Genomic DNA, 17,435 nt, shown 5'->3' on the forward strand with positions numbered 1-17,435 from the left:
CTACGCTACGACGTGTCGGTTTAAAAACAAATATGTCTTGCTAAGTTCACGTCCCAGCATTCCCGAGCCCCTAAAATGGAGACATTAGGTTTTTGTAGTCTGGACGGGCACAAACGGAGACATTTGGAAACGACGACGCAGGTCAGTCAGTCTCATCAGTTAGGTAGCTTACAGACCTTTCAGTAACAGTTCCAGCTCGCAGTCGGTCCAAGCTGATAAATCCCTGCTCTTACTTTTCACCGTTGTTCTTCCTCCAAAGTATTTTCTGTATTTTCAACTTCTACATCCATGGTTTCCAACCGCAGAGTAACGTCCGACAATCTGCTTCCTGTTAACACATTCAAAATCCTTAATTAATCCCACAATGAGGACATGCCCACTGTTGCAGCAGCAAGGGATGGGGGGGGGTGGGGGAGTACAAGACACAGATATATAAACAATACATATAAGTAAAGAGAATAAATAGTAAAATAGTTTAGGTTTCTAGTTTAGGAATCTAGATATGTGATGTCAGACGTGTTAATATGGAAATGAAAATGAAACCGTAGTAGTGTAGATGTAGCCTGTGCTGTGTGAGAGTTCTCTTTCAGTCCTGTATGCACGATTCAAATCGATATCACGATGCGTCACCACCTCAGTATTATTATATATTGCCACACGTGGCTTTCAGCGACAAATTCAAGCAGTCAGATATATAAGAACTCCCCTTTTTATTGTATCCGCTCTTAAAAAAGACTCTTCCTGAATGTAGCGGAGTCTGAACACAGCAGACATCAGCAGGCTGTAACCGATGATGGTCTTTCTTCTCATTGATGAATCGTCCTGGTCTGCATCAAGACGCATCGATGCAATGATTCATTTCAACACCCCTAGTTGTTAAAGGGGCGCTATGCAGTTTTGGACATTTCTTCGCTGTTTTCTCGCTTTTTGCTCGCAGGTTTCTCTATAGAGCCCCCCCACGGGTTTCTCTATAGAGCCCCCCCTACGGGTTTCTCTATAGAGCCCCCCCCCACGGGTTTCTCTATAGAGCCCCCTACGGTTTCTCTATAGAGCCCCCCCCTACTGAGGTTTCTCTATAGAGGCTCCTACTGAGTTTCTCTATAGAGCCCCCCCTACGGGTTTCTCTATAGAGCTCCCTACAGGTTTCTCTATAGAGGCCCCCCCCTACAGGGTTTCTCTATAGAGCTCCCTACAGGTTTCTCTATAGAGCCCCCCCCTACGGGTTTCTCTGTAGAGCTCCCTGAGTTTCTCTATAGAGCCCCCCTACGGGTTTCTCTATAGAGCCCCCCCTACAGGTTTCTCTATAGAGGCCCCCCCCTCAGGTTTCTCTATAGAGCTCCTACAGGTTTCTCTATAGAGCCCCCTACGGGTTTCTCTATAGAGCCCCCCTACAGGTTTCTCTATAGAGGCCCCCCTACAGGTTTCTCTGTAGAGCTACAGGTTTCTCTATAGGCCCCCTACAGGTTTCTCTATAGAGCCCCCCTACAGGTTTCTCTATAGAGCTCTCCTACAGGGTTTCTCTATAGAGCCCCCCTACAGGGTTTCTCTATAGAGTCCCCCTACAGGGTTTCTCTATAGAGCTCTCCCCTACAGGTTTCTCTATGGAGCCCCCCTACAGGTTTCTCTATAGAGCCCCCCCCTACAGGTTTCTCTATAGAGCCCCCCTACAGGTTTCTCTATAGAGCTCCCCCTACAGGTTTCTCTATAGAGCTCCCCCTACAGGTTTCTCTATAGAGCCCCCCTACAGGTTTCTCTATAGAGCCCCCCTACAGGTTTCTCTATAGAGCTCCCCCTACAGGTTTCTCTATAGAGCCCCCCCCTACAGGTTTCTCTATAGAGCTCCCCTACAGGTTTCTCTATAGAGCCCCCCTACAGGTTTCTCTATAGAGCCCCCTACAGGTTTCTCTACAGAGCCCCCCTACAGGTTTCTCTATAGAGCTCCCCTACAGCTTCGGAATAGATATGACGCGATACTTCCCGACGCCCCAAAGTTGCGAGGGTGGTTTTTTTCCGCTCACAGGCGCTAGGGGGAAGCGAGACGGCCACCATTCAACCCGAAGAAAGTCATATAAGTTCCCCTTTAATATGGACGGAGATTAGTTCTGCTACTGGAGCTAAAACTCTTGTAGGATGGAGATCATTTTTGTCTCAAAACTTAAAATGAAAACGTAGTAGTGTGGATGTAGCCTGTGCTGAGTGAGGGCCCTTACACACTGTGTGTGGTCTTCCTCCCTCTCTCACCCGTCTCTGTTCCTCCTCCTCCTGCAGGACGAGTCCCTCCAGCGTCTGCAGAAGGAGTCTGAGATCCTGCAGACGACCTACGCCCACTACTTCGACCAGACCATCATCAACAACGAGATCGACGAGACCATCAGGCACCTGGAGGAGGCCATCGATCTGGTGTGCACCACCAGCCAGTGGGTCCCCGTGTCCTGGGTCTACTGACCGACGCCTCGCAGCTACAACGCCCTCGGACAAACTCCCCAAAACACACACAAATGAACTATTAACTGAAAACCCATGGGACCCCTTCTCTCTCTCTTTCACACGCGTTTCTGTGGAAGCGGCCGCAAAGCATTCACCAGAAATCCTCCCCCGAAACGCCGCACACACAACCTGCGGCGGACAAAACTACCGGACCCTCGCCCTGACAGACGACCTAGTCATAGTGATGTATAAAAAGAGTTTAAACAAAAGTGCATATTGTCATGTCTGTACTAGCTAGGAGGCAACATTTTTGTAGATGTTTGTTTTAAAGAGACAGTACTGCGTCCTGTCCTCCCATCACATTGTAGCTCTGTCGGGTGTTGTCGTACTAAAAACCATCCGTAGAGAAGATGCTGTCAGGGTTTTCTGTCTCTCAACGGATGGACTTAAAAAGCACACAAACAAACCGCAATGTCTTCTCGTCTAGAGATCGTCATTATATATTCTTTCTTGTTCCTTTCTTAAAGGGTAACTACCCTTTTTTCAACCTTTTTAACCCTATGTTCCTATGTGTTTGTGTCCAAGTGACTGACGGGAACAACAATCTTTGACGTTGGTCCAGTATTAAGAGAGATCGCTGCAGTCGGCATTCAGTGAAACAAGTTACAGTGTAAGTTAACAGGACGATTGTCCAGCTTGTGTTTACCTTCACAAGATCCTTTATTTAAGATCCTTTATTTAAACATAAAAACATCCGCCAAATTGCGTTCGCTAAACCCACCAGACTCCATGTAAATAAACAGTCATTTTAGTATCGTAGAATACACTTCATTCACAGTCGACAGAAACAACATAAGACTATGAAAAGTCGTTTTTGGTCGTCTTTCCACTTTTCCAACCATCACAACTCTAGTTTTAGTTGAAATAAACACATAGTTAACTGATTTACATGTGAAAATACGTTGGCTCTACACACGCTAAAAGTATTGCTTTTTTAAATGGAGTCTGGTGGGTTTAGCGCTAGCGACTTCAGAGCTGTTTCTGGTTAAACAGAAAGGTCTCAAAGAGGTTTTAGAGGTCTATCTCTGTAGGGATCCTTTCCATAATGTTGTCAGACACTTAGAATATTAATCTGAGCCTGTCAGCAGCAAAACGAGCATTTTTGTGAAGGTAAATACCAGCTGGACAATCATCCTATTAACTTATATTGTAGCTTGTTTCTCTGCTGCCGACTGCAGCGATCTCTCTTAATACTGGACCAACGTCAAAGATTGTTGTTCCCATCAGTCACTCAGACACAAACACATAGGAACATATAGGGTCCAGGTTGAAAAAAACGGTAACTCTGGGCCACATCCTCCTCTAGCGATCCGATTGTTAGGCCTCGGTACAGTTGCATCATCACGCACCTTTCTACCCACCAGGTACTGTCTCTTCTAAATAAATCCATAAATGTTTTAGAGATTTGAATGAGGCTATCATGCATGTGGACATTTTGCAAGCTTCCATGCAGTCTGTCAGTCAGTGTTCCCAGTGTCCCTCTGTAAACCTCCAAGAAAGAAAAGAAGACCAATATAATATATATATATATATATATATATATATATATATATATATATATATATATATATATATATATATATATATATATTAAAAGACAAAAACATTCCAGTTGTTTGGAAGTGAACTCGGCCAAGGGAAGCAAAGAGGGGGTGAGAAAAAAACCGCGACGGGGCCGGACGTTGACTTGACACCTATGCACATCCCTTGCATTTCGGGTGACATTTCTAAAAACACACAGATTTATAAAAAGTAAATGATTGACCATGTAGTGAGATGTGTTTGTAAAAAAAAAAAAAAAAAAAACATCTAATAAAAGTCTCCATTTTTTTTTCTCTGATTTGATTTGTCATACACACAAAGAAACGGACCCATTTCACCGTTTTTCCTCATTTGCCATTTCAGAAATGTGATGTCCAAGAGTGTTAATGTTTCAAAAGTCGGCAAGAGATGAAAAGCTGATTTCTTTTTGTATTCTGAAACTGTAACTGTGCAGAGGAAGTGTAACCTATACGTTCTGCGAAGGCGACTTCATTGCGAGGGAAGAGGAGGCTGCGGAGTGTGCATCTGATTACCTGTATGTGAATATGACAGACTGCCCCCTGTGTAAATGACTCTGCAATGATAAAAGGTCCGTCAGTATGAAACATTTTTTTAAATATATTTCCTTTCATGTGTTGGAAAAGTGAACCGTGGAGTGGCTCTTCTTTTTTCTTCTCTTCCACAGAACACGAGCATGACACAAACAATATCTCAGGTCCTAAACATCTACACTGAGCAGTGACACATAGCACCAAAGCGAGTCCAACTTACTCTGACGCTGGGGATTCTGGGTAATCGCTATCAAAACGCTGGTTATCAAGTAGAGCCACGAAGATGTATCAACTAGGTGTCAACTATTAACCCTGTTCAGAAAATGTTCAGAACAAACTCAGCTGTCTGTTTAGCGAGACCCAAAATAGTCCCAGAGCAACGTATGAAGACATAATTTGGCCCTAAAGCTGAAATATTTCTCAAATCTCTTGTGAAAAACAAACCTACACTCAACTGTTTTGGTGTTTGAAATGAGTTTACTGAAGTCTTCGGTTCACAGACGTAGTATCAGGGATGCACCGAATCCAGGATTCGGCTTTGCGCTACGCTGGTCGATGTCATGACGGCGCCGTTGGTTACGGGAAGGTGTTTACGTAGGTGGAGCGTTCAATGCAGCAGGCTGAGAGGAAGTGGAAATGGAACTGGTGAGCAGAAAAAGTGTTGTTTGGCAGTACTTTCAGTCAAAAGAAGGCCATTCAAGTCCAGCTACATGTTCAATCTGCAATGCTGATTAGTCTGGTGGTGGCGAGGACCCTAAACAATACACAACATCACCGCTGTTACAACATTTGCGTATGGTGGCCGGGTTGGCTCAGTGGTAGAGCAGGCGTACATATACTGAGAGGTTTATGCCTCGACGCAGAGGTCCAGGGTTCAAATCCGACCTGTGACCAATTCCCTGCATGTCTTCCCCCTCTCGCTCCCTTCTCACCTAGCTGTCCTGTCAAAACTTAAAGGCGGAAAAGCCCAAAAATAATCTTTAAAAAAAAACATCTGGTATGGAACATCTGGAAGAATACGAGCTGAGCATGAAGGAATCTACAGACAGCAGCCAGAATGCAGCAACTTCAGGTACGGCAAAGGAAGGACAGTCACTGTTTACTTCATTAATGTGTTGACTGTGTTCATGGACTGAGGACGGGACGAGGACTCAGCAGAATCTCAACCAGGGGGTTCAGGATTCAGCAGAACCCCAAAAATCTGGATTCGGTGCATCCCTACGTAATATATGAATAACATACTAAATACATTTTGTAATATCACTTTTTGAGTAGGAGTTTTGTCAAACATCACTTAGACTTGCCGGTGCGTCTTCCGTCAGAGGGTTAAACTAATCGCCAACTGTTTTCATAATCGATTTTTCCGTTTGAGTCATTTTCCAAAGTTCACAGAACAAAGTAAAACAAAAGTGAATATTTTTCTAGTTTCTTCTCTCCTCTGTGACACTAAACTGAACCTCCATTATATACTTAATTATAAGTCTTAGGTGCAGCACCTGAGACGAATGGATGTGAAATGCGGCAAAAAAGTGCCAAAAACGTTTAAAAAAAGCATCAAACAAACTAAAAGACTTTTCTCATATCTAATGACTGTAGTTGGGGTTTTGTATGTATTACCTGCTCTAGCTTTTCCAACATTTTAGACACAGATATGGTGATAACGGTCCAGATTTATGTCAAATTGCATATTTTTTTAATTGAAAAACATCACATTTTTTGAGGAAAGACCCCTAAACACACCCCCCCCCGCCAAATATGCACACTTAAGTCTTCCACCAACCGCGGGAAAACACAGGATTATATTTGAGCCAACAAACGCATCAAAGAGCAGGTGAGGTTCTTCACGTGAACATATCAGGAGAATGTGTACCATGACTGGGCTTTTACTGCTGCAGCAGCAGGTTTGGGAGCATAATAGTGAACGGAACTAAAGTGTTGGCGACCAATAGAAAGTCTTTCGCCACCCATTTTGATAATGAATTAATTTGGGGTGATTGGGGGGGGTAAATAGAAGGAAAAAAAGACAAATTTCTGTACTTCCATCTTCTGAAATGTGAATATTATCGGCTTCTCTAAATCTGTGGTTACACTTTACTTGAAGGTATCTCCATAAGAGTGACATGACACTGTCATGAACGTGTCATAAACATTATAAACAAGTCATAAACGTTTATGACATAACGCTTCTTTTAGTAAGTGTCATTGGGTTTTTGTCATGACATGTTATGGTTAGAGTCAGAGTTAGACAGTGTCATGTGTTACCACATTTTTTATAATAGCACATTGAATATCTTTGGGTTTTTTGACAAAAAAAAGAGAAAAAAAAGACATTTTCTCCTTCAGCATTTTACAGATAATCATAGGTTGCAGCCCTAAAACGGACTTTTTAAAAAGATGGAAAAAAAGAAGTCTTATTATTTACTTACTTAACTTATTTGGACTCTAGGCTGTGATACATATTTCAGGTGCTCTCAGCTGACCTCTGAGTCTGAGTGCTGCATTTTGGGATTCCAATCAAGCCAAGTGAGTGATTAGAATGAGCGGCAGCCTGAACACTGTGTTTTACTGCTGTGTAATCCCGTGGCGTTACCCGTCTGAATCAGAGGCAGCGCTGGCTCAGGACAGCTGCGTCGGCTTTACGTTTGAATTTGAAATTGTCACCTCAGCATGATGGAGCACCGAGAACTCAGCACAGGGGCTGCTGATCTGAGATCCAGTAAACTAATATTACTTGAGATCTTCTCTTAATGACTTTCTTATGACGTTTATTTCGACATACTATACTGAAATTGTTTTACTTTTTTTTCGAAATACTATATGACATGTTTTTTATGACTTTTATTTCTGAAATAATTAAAAACTCATGTGATGTTATGACATTTATTTCGACATACTATACTGACTTTTGTTCCTTTTTTCGTCATATTATACTATTATATTTTTTATAACATACTATACTATGACTTTGATTTGTGTTTTTTATCCCTGGGTGTCTGTGTCCGTTTGCCAGTGTGAACGAGAAATCTTTTTCTTTGGGCTTTTATTTTTATAGGAGAGATGGAGGGGGGGGGATGACATGCAGCAAAGGGCCGCAGGTCGGAGTCAAACCTGCAGCCATATCATCTATACAGGGATAGTAGTATACAGCTGTTATACATCATATCATCCATACAGAGATAGTAGTATACAGCTGTTATACATCATATCATCCATACAGGGATAGTAGTATACAGCTGTTATACATCATATCATCTATACAGGGATAGTAGTATACAGCTGTTATACATCATATCATCTATACAGAGATAGTAGTATACAGCTGTTATACATCATATCATCTATACAGGGATAGTAGTATACAGCTGTTATACATCATATCATCCATACAGGGATAGTAGTATACAGCTGTTATACATCATATCATCTATACAGGGATAGTAGTATACAGCTGTTATACATCATATCATCTATACAGAGATAGTAGTATACAGCTGTTATACATCATATCATCCATACAGAGATAGTAGTATACAGCTGTTATACATCATATCATCCATACAGAGATAGTAGTATACAGCTGTTATACATCATATCATCCATACAGAGATAGTAGTATACAGCTGTTATACATCATATCATCTATACAGGGATAGTAGTATACAGCTGTTATACATCATATCATCTATACAGGGATAGTAGTATACAGCTGTTATACATCATATCATCTATACAGGGATAGTAGTATACAGCTGTTATACATCATATCATCTATACAGAGATAGTAGTATACAGCTGTTATACATCATATCATCTATACAGGGATAGTAGTATACAGCTGTTATACATCATATCATCTATACAGAGATAGTAGTATACAGCTGTTATACATCATATCATCCATACAGAGATAGTAGTATACAGCTGTTATACATCATATCATCCATACAGAGATAGTAGTATACAGTTCTTAAAACATAATAAAATATATGACACTCTGGTATCAGATCAGTACTCGGTATCGGCCGATACGCAAGTTCAGGTATCGGAATCGGTATCGGGAAGCAAAAAATGGTATCGGACTGTCTCTACTTGTTATTGACGCTAAAGGAGACTTTTAGCGTCAATAACAACGACAAAGGCACCCGACCAAGCGTCCATATTTTACGAGATGGGATGTTGTTTGTTTGATGTTATTATTAATTAATTATATTCAATTATTTCTCTGTGTTTTTGTTGGCTGCGCTGAATAACTGTCTGGGGGTATCGTGCACTGTTCTGTGTGTGGAGCCATTCCTTGTTTAAACTCAATAAAATGTATGATTTTTGTTGAAGCAGTGGTGGAAGAAGTACTCAGATCCTTTACTTCAGTGAAAGTACTAATACCACACTGTGAAAACACTGTTACAAGTAAAATTCCTGCATTGAAAGTGTTACTTACCGTATATATACTGGGAACTATATTCTCAGAAGGCGAAGCACTGCTACTTGGGCGGAGTGATTAACACCTGAAAAGCCCCGTTGTTACTCTCTGCTCCTCACCACGGGGCTTCTCAGGTACTGCGAGCAAATCACTCCGCCCAAGTAGCAGAAGTAGCAGTGCTTCGCCTTCTGAGAATATAGTTCCCAGTATGTATACGGTTAGAAGATGGCTGTGTCTCATGTGACCTTGTTATTTGTACACGCTGTGACTCTACAAATCACAACATGTAAACAGGAACATGTTGGCGTTATGTTGTCACTTATTGGGAGCAGTAGGCTAGATGGAGCCAGTTACCTCCAGGATCTGTGCTAAGCTAGGCTAGATGGAGCCGTTTACCTTCAGGATCTGTGCTAAGCTAGGCTAGATGGAGCCGGTTACCTTCAGGATCTGTGCTAAGCTAGGCTAGATGGAGCCAGTTACCTCCAGGATCTGTGCTAAGCTAGGCTAGATGGAGCCGGTTACCTCCAGGATCTGTGCTAAGCTAGGCTAGTTGGAGCCGTTTACCTTCAGGATCTGTGCTAAGCTAGGCTAGATGGAGCCGGTTACCTCCAGGATCTGTGCTAAGCTAGGCTAGTTGGAGCCGGTTACCTCCAGCATCTGTGCTAAGCTAGGCTAGATGGAGCCGGTTACCTCCAGGATCTGTGCTAAGCTAGGCTAGATGGAGCCGGTTACCTCCAGGATCTGTGCTAAGCTAGGCTAGATGGAGCCAGTTACCTCCAGGATCTGTGCTAAGCTAGGCTAGATGGAGCCGGTTACCTCCAGGATCTGTGCTAAGCTAGGCTAGCAGTGGGTGCGTCAGACAGAGTTACAACACCACAGAGATGAGAAGGGTATGTCTGGACTTATCTAACTCTGGGGGATACGGGGAATAAGACCAACAAAAATGCTCAAAAATGTCTTGGTTTTCACAGGGTTGAATAAAAAAAAGAGCTGCATTAGAGCAATGGTAGATGAGAGAGGGATGAGAGAGACGCAGCATCCAGCCGGCCCAGTAGTCCATGCTAATCCCACAACAGGCCAGTGTGCACATTACTGGGGGTTCACCGCTAGAAACGGGTCGAGTCACAGAGCAGGCACGTCAAAAGTTCAACAACAGTTTATTTTATTTAGAAAAATGTATCCTGACAGAGCGTTTTTGTATAACAAAACCACTAAACTGGATCACTGTCTGTCTAAACCAAACTACTTTACATTCATCAGGGTGAAAAGAAAGCAGTAGCTGTTTAAATAGGGATATCTTTAACGTTTTCAGCTACACAGATATATATATATATATATATATATATGTAAAGTTTGCAGTAAGCAGAATATGTTGCACTTTAAGAACACTTCATTTGTTTGCAATGTCATATACCTAAAAGCTTTTCATTAGCTGCAAAGATGAATCGATTAGTTGTTGACTATTAAATGAATCAGCAACTATTTTTATAATCTATGAATCGAGTTTGAGTATTTTTTTATGAATAAAATGTAAAAAATGATCTGATTCCAGCTTGTAAATGTGAATGTTCTAATTTCTTCTCTCCTCTGTGACAGTAAACTGAATATCTTTTGAGTTGTGGACTAAACGAGACATTTGAGGACGTCATTTTGGGCTTTTGGGAAACACTGATCCACATTTTTTCTAACATTTTCTGACATTTTATAGACCAAACTACTAATCGATTAATTGAGAAAATAATCTGCATTAATAATCGACAATGAAAGTATTCGTTAGTTCCTACTTTTATTATCCCAAAGGGAACTGACATGCGTCGACACTTTCCCCTCCCCCGTCCACAACCTGCCATATGGCAATCACACCCTCCGTATAAAGAGAGGTCATGTCCATGAGGGGCATCGGAGGAACGAGAAAGTCCCTCCATTACGCTGTAGCGAACACAAGTGGCAACGACACTGAGCTTGCATGCAATAAGAAGATTAATGCATTTATTGAAAAGCTGCAGAACCCACATTTAGAGCAGAGAGGACAATCTGGACATCTGTTTAGGAGACAACTACAGGAGCTCTTATCTCCTTTAACTTTACACATAGATGTCAATGCAAATACAAAAACAAACACTCGTAACAGACTATGTAATGCTGCGAATATTACGTAATGTTTAATTAAAATTGAGCATTATGCAACAAACGGTGGAGGTTCACATGTACATTTTCATCACGTCGTCACAGTAATCCACAGTTTGAAATCCACACCGTAGAAGTCAATCCTGCAAGTGTACAGCTTTGGCAGAGCTGTTTATATATAACCTACGATGAACGATATGCATAGGATGTGTCATCTATAAATATCCTAGATTATCAAAGAGAAACAACTCGCGTGGAAATAAATGCTGCCATGTCACCGCCAGTCTTTCCATGTGAAGAACTGCTTGCATTTCAACGGAAAAAAAGAATCCCACGAATCCGACGTTTTGGCAGCAAAAACTCCCACCAGCAACCGCACATGAACAGGAACAGCATTCCTGTGTGCTGAAAACATCTTTTATCTCATCAGCAATTTAAAAAAAAAGCTACTCCTTGTTGTATCTGTGGGTCAGGAAGCCCAAGTCCTCATGTGCAAGAAAAGCTGTGATTAATATCTGACCGGCCAATCAAACCGAAGATGAGCCACGCTACGGTGAAGCAGAAGAGCGATCGGCGTGCCTGGGCCCGCCGCCCTCCGACCCCCGCAGACAGCTGCCCGTCCTCGGGCAGCAGGGTCCCGTTGCGGAGGCTCTCCGTCCCATTCCCCATCTCCTCTCGGAGCTCCTGTTGCAGCAGCTTGGAGATGAGGCTGTTGAAGCGGTTTTCCGTGGTGGAGGCTATCTCCGACGACACCGTGGTCAGGTTCAGCTCTCCGGGGTCCACGCACGTGCCGTTCACCTTGGCGAAAACCACCTCGCTGAGATCCAGCCCCGCCACGGAGGAAGGCGAGGCGCACGGGATGTCCCGCACCAGCTTGTAGCTTTCCATCCACTCCTTCAGCCACTCCAGGGAGCAGTCACACTCCCACGGGTTTCGGAAGAGGTAGAGGCGGCCCAGGAAGTAGACGGGCTGGAAGACGGGGAAGGGAAGGGTGGTGAGGTTGTTGCTGTTCAGGTGGAGCGTGATCAGGCTGGTCAGGTTCTCAAATGTGCCTTCCTCGATGTGGACCAGCTGGTTCCTGTCCAGGTACAGGACCTCCAGCTCCACCAGGTCACTGAACCAGGTCTTGGACACGTTGGTCAAGAGGTTCCCCCCGAGGTTGAGCATCTTGAGGCGAACGAGGCCCTTGAAGGCGTTCCGCGGCAGATCACACAGCACGTTGTCGTTGAGGTAGAAGTTCTCCAGCCGCAAGAGGTCCTGGAAGGACTGGTCATGGATCACGTTGATGCGGTTTTCCTGGAGGTTCAGGTACCTGGAATGAGAAGAAGACAGAAATGTTTAAGAGACAGAACTGAGGACTGTAAAAATCAGTGGGCGTAGCAGCCAGGACATCACCCATTGGTTAGTCTGGATCAACGGAAGAACACGAGGATAACTGGCTGACATCCCTCACCTTACGCTCTGTGTGTTGCCGTTTTCAAACTCCGTTTGCTTCGGGAAACTCATTATATGCTGTAGAATTTAGATTGACTTTAATTAGAACGTTTGGCCTCATAGTAGACATTGTTTGGTTGTGTTTAGGTTGTAGTTGTTGCACTATATTGTTTAAGATTTGTATTCTATTTTAGTTTGGTCTGGTTAACGGAAGGACGTTTCCAGGATAAAAGCCCGACATCCGGCGTGATGGCTACTGGAAACAACGTTGGAGCTAGTGAGCTACAAGCGGAAAATGTCAAGTTTTGAAGAAAATTTTGGATGGTGCAACAAGGCGGGTCTGCTCGGTTCTTTCTGGGAATGATTGTAAAGATTTACAAATAAAATGTTAACAGTATTTCCTCTCTAACTGGGACGTTTTGGGACCGATTGGTGGGATTGCTGTGGACGAAGTACAAACAGAGATACACTGGTAAGAGCCAATGAGGTTTAACCATGTATCAGCTCATTTAAATAGCTCACGTTACTGTATTGTGTCAACAGGTAACTTCATTTAATATTGTATGTGGCGTTTTCTTTTGCAGAGTGCAAATGTTCCACCAGAACAAGTTCCTTCCAGAGACTATTTAGCAGAGCCACTGTCGCTGCGTCCGGAGCTTAGCACCGCCCAAGACCATTGTGATTGGTTTAAAGAAATGCAAACAACCCAGAGTGGTTTTTCTCCTATCCCAGAATGCATCTGTAGTGTAGCCAGACCTTGAGACACTAGCGTTTACATGAGCTACTTCCAGCCTGCGACCTACTTGAGACTGCCCAGGCCCAGCAGGGAGTTGTAGGCCACCGCCTCGATCCGGTTCTTCTCCAGGTAGATGTGTGTCAGGTTCTCCATGCCTCTGAACGCCCCAGGGATCCTCCTAAAGTTGTTCTGGAAGCAGAGCAGCTCCTTCAGCGCGGTTTGCTCCAGGAAGATGCGGTCCGGGATGTTGAAGAGGCTGCAGTCAGACAGGTCCAGGCGCACCAGCTTCTTCAGCCCCGTGAACGCCCGTGTGTGAAGGTAACTGATGTAGTCATTGTGCGCCATTCTCAGCTCCACCAGGTTGGGAAGGCCCTGCAGGACAGAGGATTAGTTGTGTGTTAAACATGCTGATCTAGGCTACGTTCACACCGCAAGTCTTAATGCTTAAATGCAGAGCTGCCTGTGGACGCCTGTCTGTAAATAATGCCGGGAAAAAACTATCGGCGAACGCAGCATCCCCGTATCGGCTGATGCCGATACACGTAAAAACGCAAATATCGGCCCAATATATCGGCCGGCCGATAGAATCGGTCTACCACTAGTGCATTTCTTAATTTATAAGTTATAGCGAGTGAGCCAGTTTAACTCGATTTCAGCCAAAGCTACGGTCAAGAGAACACATTAAACAGTCCTTTGCATTACACATCTATAAAACAAAAATGCATCCTCTGCAAAAGAGGTGTTGCAGAATAAAACATAACACATTCAGATGAATTTCTGAGGAAATTTGGGCCACAGGCAAACAAAAAAGTGACAAGTTTAACAAAATACAAATATACTTGTTTTTCATTTTCTAATTACAAATGAAAAGCTGATTATCCAATGATACCCTGACTCATTCAGTACAGATTCCTAAAACATACTATTATTAGTATTACATATTTACATTTACATATTATTATTATTATTATTCCTGCTTCTCTTTAAGAAAAGTGCAGTTGAGCATCAGCACAAAGCCTGAGCAGACCTTGAAGGCCCCGGGGGTGATGAAGGAGATGTTGTTGTGGTCCAGAGAGAGCGTCTTGAGGGAGGGCAGCGTGCCGAAGGCCCGCTCCGACAGGAACTTGAGTTTGTTCTTGTCCAGGTTGATGGCGGACGCCTCGCAGGGGAACTCTTTGGGCAGCTCCGAGATGCTGGAGCGGTCACACAGCACCGTGCAGCTCTTCTCCTGGGTGCAAGAGCAGGGCGGCGGACACGCCCGGACACACGACCACCGGGCCAGCACCGCCGGAGGCAGCAGGCACAGCACCGAGACTGGAGGGGGACAGAGGGAGAAACGACACTGCAGTCAGTCACAAATACTCACTACGAGAGCCAGAGAAAGGAAAGATTTTCAAGCGTGAGTGCTTTCAATATTGTGTAAAGACTGGAAGCATGGTGGAAATAGCTAGCCGGGCTCTGGGCAAAAGAGAACTAAATCCAACCTACCAGCATCTCTAATGCTAACTTTAAAACGAACATGTTAGGTTGGGTTTAGGTAGGTTTTTGGGCATTTTAGCCTTTAATAGACAGGACAGCTGCAGACAGGAAAGGGGGGAGAGAGAGGGGGAAGCCTTGCAGCATGGCCACAGGTCAGACTCAAACCCTGAGCCGCTGCGTTGAGGACGGAGCCTCTGCATATGGGTGCTCGCTCTAAGGAGTAAGCTAGCCACGCACCCTGTCATTCAGATTTAAAAAACTAATATTAAGATGAAGTGGATGTGTCTGGCCAGTGTGTGTGTTGAATAAGAAGCTAGTTGGGACACTAAGCATGCACCTGTAGTAATTAAACGTGGTTAAACAGACATCTCAGGCTCTGTGTCCCCATGGTAGAAGACAGAGGTGACACCCACAGGCCGCTGTTTTTAACACAAAGCCCAGGGCAGACTGGAAACTCCACCTGACATGTGAAGTACTAATTACGTGCTGTGCTACAATCTGCAGCCCACACTCTGAACAAGAGGCTCCCTGCAGTTTGAGTGCACCCTGGGGTGACCTTCTGAGAATACCTTTATTTATCCTATGAGAAGGAAAACACAGATGACATTCAAAATATATCCAAAATATAATGGAATATAAAACATTAAAGGGGCTTTCACAATCAGGGACCTGAACCTGGATCACAAAAGTTGACCCCAAAGCAACGAGGACAAAATAAAATAGGCTACTTATATTTGTCTTAAATGTGTGGTGAAGGGAGGACACTGGCGTTAGTGTAGGCGGAGCATTGGGGCCTGCTCGCTACGTACACTCTACGCACTGCGCCCAGCGAGGTCGATGGAAGATGAGAAAGGTCTCTCTGCATGTTCTGCAGTGTTAGCTTAGTTTGCTGTCACATTACTCGACCCCGTACTTGTGAATACAAATATCTGAAGTGAAAGTTCTGTCACATAACTATGTCGTTCGTATATACTATGCGTATCATTGCACATTTTTAAGTGGGTATATGGAAATCCTGGAGATTTCTTAGTGGGTATACTGCAAATACCTATACATGGGACACGAACCCGTCTCGGGGGAGAAAGTCCTGTGTTGTTTGACCCATCCACCACCCCAACCACACTCCCTTTGCGAAATTTCGGGCTTAATTTCGGGCTTTTTAATACTACTACAGTTGTCTCTCTTAATACTACGTCATCTTACAGCGGCGCTTAGCTGCTGCTCTGCCCGGTGCGTTCTACACACACGCTGAAGGGTGAGCCACCGCCCAAGCGTCTGTATTTTACGAGTTCGGAGGAGCAGTTAACCATAGTCCTCATAAATTCATAATGGTTCCAGTCTAATGACCCCCCTCGGTCATTAGATCAATACCAATTATATTCTGCAATGAGATTTAAAGCTATTTAAAGCTATAGTGTGTAGTTTCTGTCGCCCCCATGAGGAATTATAAGTAATGACAACAACACTGTCAGCGCATCCACATGATACAAGCCTTCCGTGATCGTGCACCACCCCCTTCACACAGTTGCTAGTAGCCAAGGAGACACGGAGGATTAAAACAACATGATGAACTCTTCATAAGAGGTCGTTATCTTCACTCCAGTTTCTGTGCGGGAAAGTCCCCGGACGCCACAATCTTCCGTACATAGTCATATTGGCAATGGCTTGAATGTAAGTTACGCTCTAAAGCTTGAACCTCCTCAGTCCAGATTTGTATCTACTGGTTTTAATGCCACAGAATTAAGAGATAAAGTAACTGTAGGAGCCTCATGTTCAAGTCACAACACAAACCTTTCTTCGCTCCATTCGCTCAACAGAAACATTTCAGCGTCAGGAAATTTGATTTGATATTTGAGTCACGTTGAGCGGCAGGTTCGGGGCTAAACTGTCTCTTTGCCAGCTGCTGGTCAAATGGCGATGTGATTAGGACAGAACAGCTTACATCAGAGATTAGCCCCACGACAATAGGTATTGTCTGTGCCTGGGATTTCACCCTGCACCCAGCTCACGTTAGCTCGAGTTCGGCCCTGCTTTCCTTTTAGCCCGATCTGTCGATATATAGACTACATCCCTCTAAAAACACATTTCCTCGTTTCCTTTCTCCTCACATGATTTCCCCGCGTCTCTCCCGTGCTTCCTCGGTGGGGACAGGGAAGGGAAGCAAGTGAAGGAAACGTGGATGCAATTTAGGGGGAGTGAGATTCAGCCACCGAAGATGAAATGCCTTTGATGGACGCACATTTTCTGGATACTTCACTGAAGGAAATGTTTATGTTTCCTGTGCTAAGACATTATTAATTATTATTATTATTATTAAACAAGGTTTAACAGTGTGTGGTTTCTTTCACCAAGCCAGTGTAAACTTTGAGAGCACTCAGGCAGCTGAGGAGGAGGGAAAAAAGAAACAGAAGAGGAGTGAAGGGATTGAAACTGACCAGTGAAAGTGATGACAGTCATTACTGTAGTCTCTCATCTGGGACATGCCAGGATTAACGGCGGTCTGAAATGGCACAAAAGCAGCACAGCAGCACTTAATGATGAACGGTTATGAATTACATAAATATGTCCCGAAACCAGTGTGTTAGTGATTTCAAGGATGCCGTTTTAGCTCCATTTGACTCCTTAACTCTAACTGGTGACAACATGGATTTACACAATA

The 17,435-nt window shown here is 43.8% G+C and overlaps 2 protein-coding genes across 8 annotated transcripts in view; one reads left to right on the forward strand and one right to left on the reverse strand.

Moving 5' to 3' along the window:
• Positions 1-4,677, forward strand: part of caska (calcium/calmodulin-dependent serine protein kinase a) — a 182,220-nt gene extending 177,543 nt beyond the window's left edge. For all 7 annotated transcript variants that reach the window (XM_078262669.1, XM_078262670.1, XM_078262672.1 and 4 more), the window contains one exon: positions 2,269-4,677. In XM_078262669.1, the coding sequence (XP_078118795.1) occupies positions 2,269-2,445 (177 nt within the window). In that variant the 3' untranslated portion in view covers positions 2,446-4,677. The remainder of the gene's footprint in view (positions 1-2,268) is intronic.
• A 6,936-nt stretch (positions 4,678-11,613) lies between these two features.
• nyx (nyctalopin) lies at positions 11,614-17,233 on the reverse strand. The gene is made up of 4 exons (XM_078262938.1): positions 17,212-17,233; positions 14,325-14,611; positions 13,365-13,669; positions 11,614-12,439 (listed from the first exon to the last, which is right to left on the reverse strand). Exons 1-4 carry the CDS (start codon positions 17,231-17,233, stop codon positions 11,614-11,616), a joined length of 1,440 nt encoding a protein of 479 aa, XP_078119064.1.
• Between the last annotated feature and the right edge of the window lie 202 nt (positions 17,234-17,435).

Source organism: Sander vitreus, chromosome 11 (assembly GCF_031162955.1).
Source record: "Sander vitreus isolate 19-12246 chromosome 11, sanVit1, whole genome shotgun sequence".
Lineage (NCBI taxonomy): Eukaryota > Metazoa > Chordata > Actinopteri > Perciformes > Percidae > Sander > Sander vitreus.